Genomic DNA, 8,301 nt, shown 5'->3' on the forward strand with positions numbered 1-8,301 from the left:
CCCGGCCCGGGGCGATGCCGCGCCCCTGCCGCACACCGGCACCCCTCGGCAGCGGCAAACTGAGGCTTCGCGCGGACACCCCGGGAAAATGGGAGTGACGGGGGACCCCCACCCACCCTTTCCGCGACAGCTGTCACTGGTGGTGGAGGACTGGAGGGATCCCTCTGGAGCACAAGGATTAGGGGTTCAGCCCTTCCAAGCGCGGAAAAGCTCAGGGATGCGCCAACAGGCACTTATAAACCCCGGGAAGGTCCGGGGGGAAACTGAGGCACAGCCCCCAGCACGTGACAGGGAGGGTGACAGCCGGTGGTGACATCCCGCGGGTCAGGGTTGTATTTAGGCACAGTAACAGGGTTGGGGGTGACAGCACTGGATGCACACCCGCGAGGGGCCCACGGGTGCCTGGCACCCACCAGGGTCAGGCGCTGCTGGGCTTTCATGGGAGGCACCCTCCTGCAGCCCTCCCTCCCTGGCCACTACCGTGGCAACGTGGCGGAAAGGCAAAGGTCACCCTCGTGGGGTGGTTTTGCAGCCCCTGGAGCCAGGCTGGAGCCTCCCGGAGACGCCAGTGTGTTTGTCACACGGTCTCTCCCCAAAACTCTGAGTGCCACAGGGGTGGCCGGTGGACACGTTCGGGATCGTGTCCTGGGTCTGCACCTCCCGCCACGTGGGGACACTTTGGAGGGACCGCCCCGCTCCAAAGGTCACCGTGCTGGCCGGGACGCGGCTGCCCACTCCGGCTTCCCGCGCTAGTCATGGGATGTGCAGCTCAGGACTCGTCGCAGCGCTGTCCCCGTGGGGGTGGCACCTCAGCCCCTGCCTCTGCATCCCTTCACTTTTCCCTGCCTGGGTCCTTTGTGTCCCAGGCATGACCCCTATCTGTCCCCTGTGTATGCCATGGCTCCAGTGTCCTGTCTCCTAAATGTCCCCGTGCAGGTCCCCTCCGAGTTTCCTGTCACTCCCGTGTCCCCGGCGTGCCTGTGCCATCTTGTGCCCTACGTGCCTCCTGTGCCCTCCCCCCTACTTGAGCCCCGCACGTTCCAGTGTCCCTTGTGTGCATTCCATGTGTCCTGTGAGTGTCCTGTGTCTCCCACATGTCCCCTCTGTGTCCCACGTGCATCCCCAGTGTGTTTCCTGCGTGCCCTCCACATCCCACGTGTGTCCCTGATATGTCCTATGCATGTCCCATGTAATGTCCCCACATGTGCCCCCAACAACATGTGCCCTGCTTGTGTTTCCCTGCATCCTGTGTGTCCTCATTGATCCCCCACGTGCACCCCTGACACGTCCAGCGTGTCTCCAGTGTGTGTTCCCACATGGCACACATGCCCCAAATGTATCCCATGAATGCCCGCTGTGTGTCCCCACATCCCCTGTGTGTGAGACGAGCGTCCCCACATCCCACGTGTGTCCCTTGCGTGCCCCGTGCATCCCACGCCCCTCCCACACGTACACCCGATGTGTCCCGCGTGTCCCCTGTGTGTCCCACATCCCGCGCGTGCCCCCGATATGTTCCGGCCGTGTCCCCCACGTGTCCCCACGACCCAGACATGTCCCTTACACGGCACGCATGTGTCGCATGCGTCCCCGGACGCCTCCCACCCGTTGCCCCGACCTATCCCGCGCGTGTCCCCTGCGCCCCCCCAGCAGCTGAGCGCTGTGGCCGCGCCCCAGGCGCGCCCCGCGGTCCCTTTAAGCGCGGGGGCGTGTCGGTGCTGCCGGGGTTTTGTAGAGCAGCAAAACAGGGTTTAAAATCTGAGGTCTGGCCTGAAAGCTGAACAGAAGTTCTTAAAGGTACCTAAGATTAAGTCCTGGTTTATTTTCACTGCTAGTAAGTGTTCACATCTTCTCTTCAATTTCTATAATAGAAAGAATGGATCCTGGGTCTAGAGAGTAGAAAAGGACTTGGGTTTTAAATAGCATTATTTAGAAGGGAGAAAAAGGAATTGGGGTGGTTGTAGATCTTTAACACTCATGCCAAGTCAGTATTTGCAAGCAAATACACTGAATGTGTATTATCATATTATTATGCATTTGTGTTGTGATTGTTGGAGGGGGGTTTTTTGTGTGCGGGGGGGTGTTTCTGTGGGGTTTTTGTGTTTTGAGGGTTTTTTCATAGGTTTGTTTGTTGTTTTTTGGTCATTTTGTTTTGATTTCTTTTTCCTCAGAATCCTTTTTAATTCTACCCTTTTCTATCTACCCATCTCTGTATTTTTTAATCTTATTTCCATTCTCTGTCATCACTTATATTTATTGCTACAGTCAGCCCAAAGGTAGTCTACATTTCTGCACTAAGAATTATTAGCAGAAAATTAACAGCTAATACTCCCTGAAAAGGGATCAGATATGTCCCTGAAGGCCAAGACATCTTTTAATTTGTTCACCTGCATCTTAACTCTAGAAGTGGTAGTTTTTTTTAACATTGCTCGATAGAGTCCTGTACAAATGCACGCTCACTATGAACAAAACTTAGCGTGTGGCCCCAGAGCTTTCCCTGTTACAGCTCCTTACTTCCTGGGAGAATTCCAGCGTCCAGCAGCAGCAGCAGCACCTGGAGCTGCCGGGTGGGTGCTGAGGGGTATTCCAGTGGCTGGGAGGTGATGATGGGATCCCTAAGGAGACCCTTTCCCGGCTGGGGGGCTGGGGGCAAAGCACACCCAGACAGGGCGGTGGGACCCCGCTAGTTCTGCACGTCCTCTCCAGCTCCAAGAAATGGATAAGAGCCACCCCCCGTCCCCCCACCCAGTTCCTCTCCTTCCCAGGATCCCTGTAATTCACTGGAGTGGCTTCTGCTATGCTTGCCTTCCTCCTGCTTGCCCACTGCCCCGGGCTGTGGGGGCTTGAGGGTCACTGCCCTTCCCTGCCCCTGCCTGCAGATCTGCAGGAGCTGCCTGCTCCCAGTCTCTCCTGCCCTCCAAACCTACTCCTAGGGCCCCTTAGACTTTGTCCCATGAGAAACGTGGCTGTTGCAGACATGTCCTGCCCTGGAGCTGGGCAGAAAAGCCAAAATACTGGAGTTTTGCACTGAACATGCTCTCAGGTCTCATCCCAAGTTTTTCCTTTAGCTCTGGTGGCTGTTGCTGTGTCCAGGCAGGGGTTGGTTGAAGTGTCCCTCGCCAGAGGGGATCCCATCTCTGAGGAAGCCTGACCTGCTCCCACTTGACAAAGGGTTACATCCCGGTCCTGGGGCACCTTGGGGACATGCTGGGGCCAGAGCTGTTGCAGTGAACCTGGGTGCTTCATCTGCAGAGGATGGCACATCCCCTGTCCAGTACCTAACTGGATTTCACTTCCATTTCCTAATATTCCTGCAATTTTGGTGGCAGATTCTTTATTTTAGGGACTGCCCTTGGTGCTAGGTGGGAGGTGGGCAGCTGATGCTTTTCCCCAGGGAGCTCCCCTTGCACCCCTCCTGTGTCAGAATCCCCTATCCCTGGGATAGGAGCTGGGTCCCTTTCCATCCCAGTCCTTGGGGACAGGGCTGGGTGACCACAGCTGTGGGTCAGTGTGTGCACCATGGGACAGCCCAGGACACCTGAACCGCCCCAGTTCTTGCTGGGGTGGGCAGAGCTGCCTGTGCCCTCACCCCCCCATGCTTCCCTCCCTCCATAGCCCAGCGCAGAAACTCGTCTTCAACAGAGTGAATGGCAAGAGGCCCCCACTGCTGCTGCAGCAGATCTCGGCCCCTGAAGAGTGTTACACCCTGGCCCACGAGGAGAACGTCCGCTTTGTCTATGAAGGTGAGGGCAGAGCGTCCTTGCGGCAGCGCCCAGGGGAGCTGGAGCATGTGGAGTCCCTCCCCAGCACCCACACCATGCTGGGGACATCGGTGGCAGGGATGGAGTCCCCATCCTGGGGACTTGCCCTCCTTTGCTCTGCTTCCTGCTCCTGTCCTGCAGCCCCCCACACCGGGAACCCCCATCCCAAACCCACCCAGTGCTTGTTCCCCCTCCCCAGCCTGGCAGCAGGTAGAGCAGCAGCTGGACGGCAGCCGGAGTGGGGAGAGCGCCTGCGGCCCTGTGCAGTACGTGGAGAAAACCCCCAACCCCGGACTCAAAAGTAAGTGGGAAGTGGTTGTGGCACTTCGGGGTGCATCAGGCTCGGGGTGCAATGGGCTGCTCTGGGCTCAGCCTGCACCTGAGCATGGCTGTGGTGGAAGGAGGAGGAGGATTCCAGTGCTGGATGTGCCAGAGGGGCTGGGTCTGTCCTGCTGGTGCTGAGGTCACTCTGGGGGTGCTGGGGGGAGACAGCTGGCCCCAGGCACTGTGGTGGGGATGTCCCCCTGTGTCTCTTGGAGGACACCTGGATGCTGACTCCTCTGGAATTCAGACCTTCTCCAGTCACCAAGGGGTTCAGCATCATGCTGGAGCGAGAGGAGATCCCCGTGGGGACCTGCTTCTCCTGGGGCCAGCAGGACCAGTCAGTCATGGGGACAACATTTGTCTGGTGGCACCTGGAGTCAGGGCAGTGGCAGCAGCCTGGGGGCTCTTGCAGCAGCTGAGAGCTCCCCAAGGAAGAGAATATCCCTGTAAACCCAGTCTGGCCTTCTGGGGACATGGCACAGGGGTGGGGGAAACCTGGGGGTGTCATTAGACTGGATATCAGGGAAAGGTTCTTCCCCAGAGGCTGCTGGGCACTGCCCAGGCTCCCCCAGGCTCCCGAGGCAATGGGCACGGCCCCGAGGCTGCCAGAGCTCCAGGAGCGTTTGGACAGCGCTGCCAGGGATGCCCAGGGTGGGGTTGTTGGGGTGTCTGTGCAGGGCCAGGGTGGGACTGGATGATCCCTGTGGGTCCCTTCCTGCTCAGGGTATTCTGTGATTCTATGGTTATTTTTTCTGGTGGTTTGGTGGGGAGCACCCAGAGCTCTGCTCCACCTGCTCCCCTCTCTCCCTCCACTCTCTTTCAGACTTCGTTCCCATCGACCTGGAGGAGTGGTGGGCACAGCAATTTCTGGCCAAAATCGAGAACTGCTCATAAAAGGGAAGAAAAGGTTGCATTTGGTTTCTTTTTAAGAGAACCGAAGCTGCGAGCACCTGGTCACAACCCAGAACCGGTGGCGTTTTTGAACCACATTTTTAAAAGATGCCCGAAGTGGAGTGACCCAGCCCAGCAGGACCGGACCACAGCCATGCCCGGCCGCGTGCCCTCCCTGTGCCCGGCAGAGGAGCAGCGTGCGGCCCCAGCCAGGATTCCTTAAGTGCCAGTTCTCGGACTGCTGCAGCTCCTGCAGCCTCCAGCTCCCAGGGACACTGCGGTGCCATGCTGGGCACGAGGGAGCGGCTCCCCCCTGCAGCCGTAGCCACGGGGAGGACAGTGGGGGGCTGTAGCAGGACCGCCAGACAATAAAGCGCTGAAACTGCCCGTGGAGCTGCGCTTGTGGGATGGGGAAGAGGGGGAAGCAGGGGGGTGCAGCGTCATGCCCTGGAGAGGGGGTGCTCCCAGCTGGTTCGTGGCTCAGTGGGTACCTGGCGTCTGTGGAGTCAAGGGGTTGGAGATCCCCTTCCTTGGAGCTGCATCCTTGCCCCCATGCTGCCTCATCTCCCAGGGCTCAGCGAGGGGCTGGTGCTGTCTTAGGTGATGTTTGGGGGGGCATATGGGCATCTGCAGGGGGCTGAGCACCCTGGCTGTGCTCCAGAGCCGGGCTGCAGCGTGTAGGTGGGCACAGCTGCAGGAGTGGGAGTGCCAGGGCCAGTCTGACACTGCCATGGAGGCAAAAGGCATTTTGAGTGCCAAGCTTGAGGTCTCCCCCTCACCTGTGGTTGTCTGGGGGAGCTGAGAGAGGATAGCTGTGGCTGCCTGAGGCAGAAAGGAAGGGGACTCCCATTTCTGCTTCCCCACAAAAACTCCTCAGCTGCTGGGCTTTTCCAAGCTGCACTGAGCCTTTCCAGTTCCCCTCTACCCCCTCATCCTTCTCCCCAAAGCAGAGAGCAGGAGGCCAGCACAGGCTGAACAGAGTCTGATTCCAAAGGAGGCCAGGAAACACCCACTGGAAAAAAAAATCATCTTTATTATTCCTATGCTGGGAATAACAACCACACTGCAGCCAGTGGGGAGTAGAAGCCGCCCAGGAGCCGTGTTGCTTCTCCCACCTGGGAGGCCAGAGAAGTGCCAGCAGCAGCTGTGCCCCTGGCAGCACATGCCCACGGAGCACTCCTGGTCCTGCTCCTGCCCCGGGCTGGCACGCCTGGCACTGTGGCTGTGACTGGGATTGGGAGCAGCACCATGCACAGCCCACAGTGCCCGCCTTGCTGACAGGCAGGGGGCTCCAGCCCCGCGGACAGGGACATGCTGCTTCCATAACACTTCCTTCACTGATGGCCCCAGAGCGATGGAGGGCTGGGGTCAGGGCATGTCATCCTTGCCATGGACTCGTGGGCAGAGTGAGGGTTACGCTGCTTCCGTGCCCCCACCCCAGCACCAAACCTTGCAGGGGCACCAGTGCCAACAGGACATGGACGATTGCTGCTGTGCTCAGGGCACTGCCAGCCCGTGGCAATTTTGCATCTCACCCCCTGAAACCTCCACATTGCCACTGTTCCCCATCCCAGGCAAAGCCTGGGAGGCTCTACTACATCCTGCTGTACTTCCCTTTCCAGGAAAAACAGTTACTGGGAGTTTCAGCACTTCAGGCACCCTCCCAGCAAAAAGCATCTCCCTTTGTCTTCCCTCCCTGGGAAAGTCACTGGTGCTGGGATTCTCCCCTGCATGGTGCCCTGGCACTGGCTGGCTCTGCTGTCCCCCAGGATGCTCCCAGGGAGCAACCCCTTCCTGCCAGCAGCTCCAAAGGGCTCCAAGGTGTCCAGGGAGGCCATCCACCTGCTGGCTGCTGACTAATAAAAACACACATCTTTAAGATCTGGGGAAATTCTTAGTAACATGATGCACCATCGTTCTGAACAACAACATTAGGCAAAGGGAAGAAATGGAACAGGAAAGAATGAGTCAGTCACAAGGAAAAAAAATGAAAACCCAACCCAAAAATATAACCCAACCCCTGACAATGCAATCACTGGGAGGGAAACAGCCCCCCTTGCCATAAATATTAATTAGTTATGTGCAATTGTGTGTAGTACTATAGTGCAAATAGCTCTGCATTGATCGTGGGGCAGCGCCCGAGGGGCTGGCCCAGGTGACACAGGGACTAGTTAAAGACAGACAAGAATCAACACAGATTTCCAACAAACAAACAAAAAACCCCCACCAACCCTGCCACTGGCAAACTCCAAAAAGAAGTTGCCTCCTCCAACTGGGCCCAGGCAGGACTGGGCAATGCTGGTGCCCAGCAGCATCCCGGAGCCAGGCAGGGGCAGGACAGGCCCTTTGCTCCCTGCCTACTGCTGGAGCAGCCTGGTGAGGGGCAGAGGGGATGAGGAGGGGGATGCAGGACAGATACGGTCTGGTTGGAGCTGTGTGGGGTGTAAGGGGTGAGCTCAGCAGGACATGGGCACAGTGAGGGCATGGCTGGCTTCACACTGGTCCCGTGGCTGCACTGCACAGTGCAGGGCAGTGCTGCTGGCAGAACCCCTGCATGGGCACAACACTGAGGCCAGCAGTGTCCCTGGGCACCCTGTGACACTTCACACCCATCCCACAGAGCACAGCCAAGACCCTGCAGCACCTCTCACACAACCCAGCAGCGTCCCCAGGGACCTTGTGGCACCTCTCCCCCCTCCCAGCAGTGTCCCTGGGCACCCCTCGCCCCTTGCTGCCTCCAGCTCTGGCTCCCCAGCCGTGCCCATTATGTGCTGTTCCCGGGGCCAAACTCTGGGCATTGCTCCAGCACCACGTCCTACCTCTCACCCAGTGCCAGCTCCTGGCACCACACAGCTCCCCTTGCACGGCTGGGGCCAGTGCCAGCTCCTCGGGCCAGGCTTGGCAAGCAGGCAGGAGGAGACAGAGTTTTCCCAAGCAGTTAAAGGAGACAGAGCCTCCTCTTTCCCATGCCAGGCAGGTGCCAGACAGGAGCTGAGCTGTCCCCCTGCCGGCTGGACACGAAGTGCTCCCACGGGCGATCCCCGTGCCTCCTACCGACCCCAGGGACGGTTTGGATCTGAGCTATGTGACAGCCTCTGGCTAAACCACGAGCAACCACCAAACAACACATGGACATGCGGGTGAGGACCACGGGGCAGCATCCTGCTGGGTGTGAGCGACAGGCAGGGAAGGGGGAACAGGGGGAATCCTGCTCCTCCTCTGCCAGCCCAAGTCCAACACCCCTCTCCACCCTTCCAGGCTCCTCCCAGCTTTTTGGGCGGAATTTTTTTGCTGTGTGGATGGATGAAGGCTGGAGAGTGGCAGGGTC

The 8,301-nt window shown here is 58.9% G+C and overlaps 3 protein-coding genes across 3 annotated transcripts in view; 1 reads left to right on the forward strand and 2 right to left on the reverse strand.

The window, feature by feature from the left end:
• Positions 1-1,552, reverse strand: part of METTL26 (methyltransferase like 26) — a 4,724-nt gene extending 3,172 nt beyond the window's left edge. Inside the window, exon 1 of the mRNA XM_017745680.1 lies at positions 1,454-1,552. Within this exon, the coding sequence (XP_017601169.1) occupies positions 1,454-1,552 (99 nt within the window). The remainder of the gene's footprint in view (positions 1-1,453) is intronic.
• An 893-nt stretch (positions 1,553-2,445) lies between these two features.
• Positions 2,446-5,360, forward strand: MCRIP2 (MAPK regulated corepressor interacting protein 2). The gene is made up of 4 exons (XM_017745681.1): positions 2,446-2,564; positions 3,613-3,740; positions 3,958-4,059; positions 4,906-5,360. The coding sequence occupies exons 1-4, from the start codon at positions 2,446-2,448 to the stop codon at positions 4,974-4,976; spliced, it is 420 nt and encodes a 139-aa protein (XP_017601170.1). The 3' UTR covers positions 4,977-5,360.
• Positions 5,361-5,986: 626 nt separating this feature from the next.
• Positions 5,987-8,301, reverse strand: part of ABCA3 (ATP binding cassette subfamily A member 3) — a 29,624-nt gene continuing 27,309 nt past the window's right edge. Inside the window, exon 32 of the mRNA XM_017745735.1 lies at positions 5,987-8,297. The gene's annotated coding sequence lies outside the window, so the exon portion shown is untranslated. The remainder of the gene's footprint in view (positions 8,298-8,301) is intronic.

This window comes from Corvus brachyrhynchos, unplaced genomic scaffold, assembly GCF_000691975.1.
Source record: "Corvus brachyrhynchos isolate BGI_N302 unplaced genomic scaffold, ASM69197v1 scaffold369, whole genome shotgun sequence".
Classification (NCBI taxonomy): domain Eukaryota; kingdom Metazoa; phylum Chordata; class Aves; order Passeriformes; family Corvidae; genus Corvus; species Corvus brachyrhynchos.

Bases quoted from the DNA above. Each gene is read 5' to 3' on its own strand.
- MCRIP2 (XM_017745681.1), top strand. From the start codon at position 2,446: ATGCACGCTCACTATGAACAAAACTTAGCGTGTGGCCCCAGAGCTTTC. The intron at 3,741-3,957 runs GTGAGGGCAGAG...CCCCCTCCCCAG, and splicing joins CGTCCGCTTTGTCTATGAAG to CCTGGCAGCAGGTAGAGCAG. The intron at 4,060-4,905 runs GTAAGTGGGAAG...ACTCTCTTTCAG, and splicing joins CCCCAACCCCGGACTCAAAA to ACTTCGTTCCCATCGACCTG.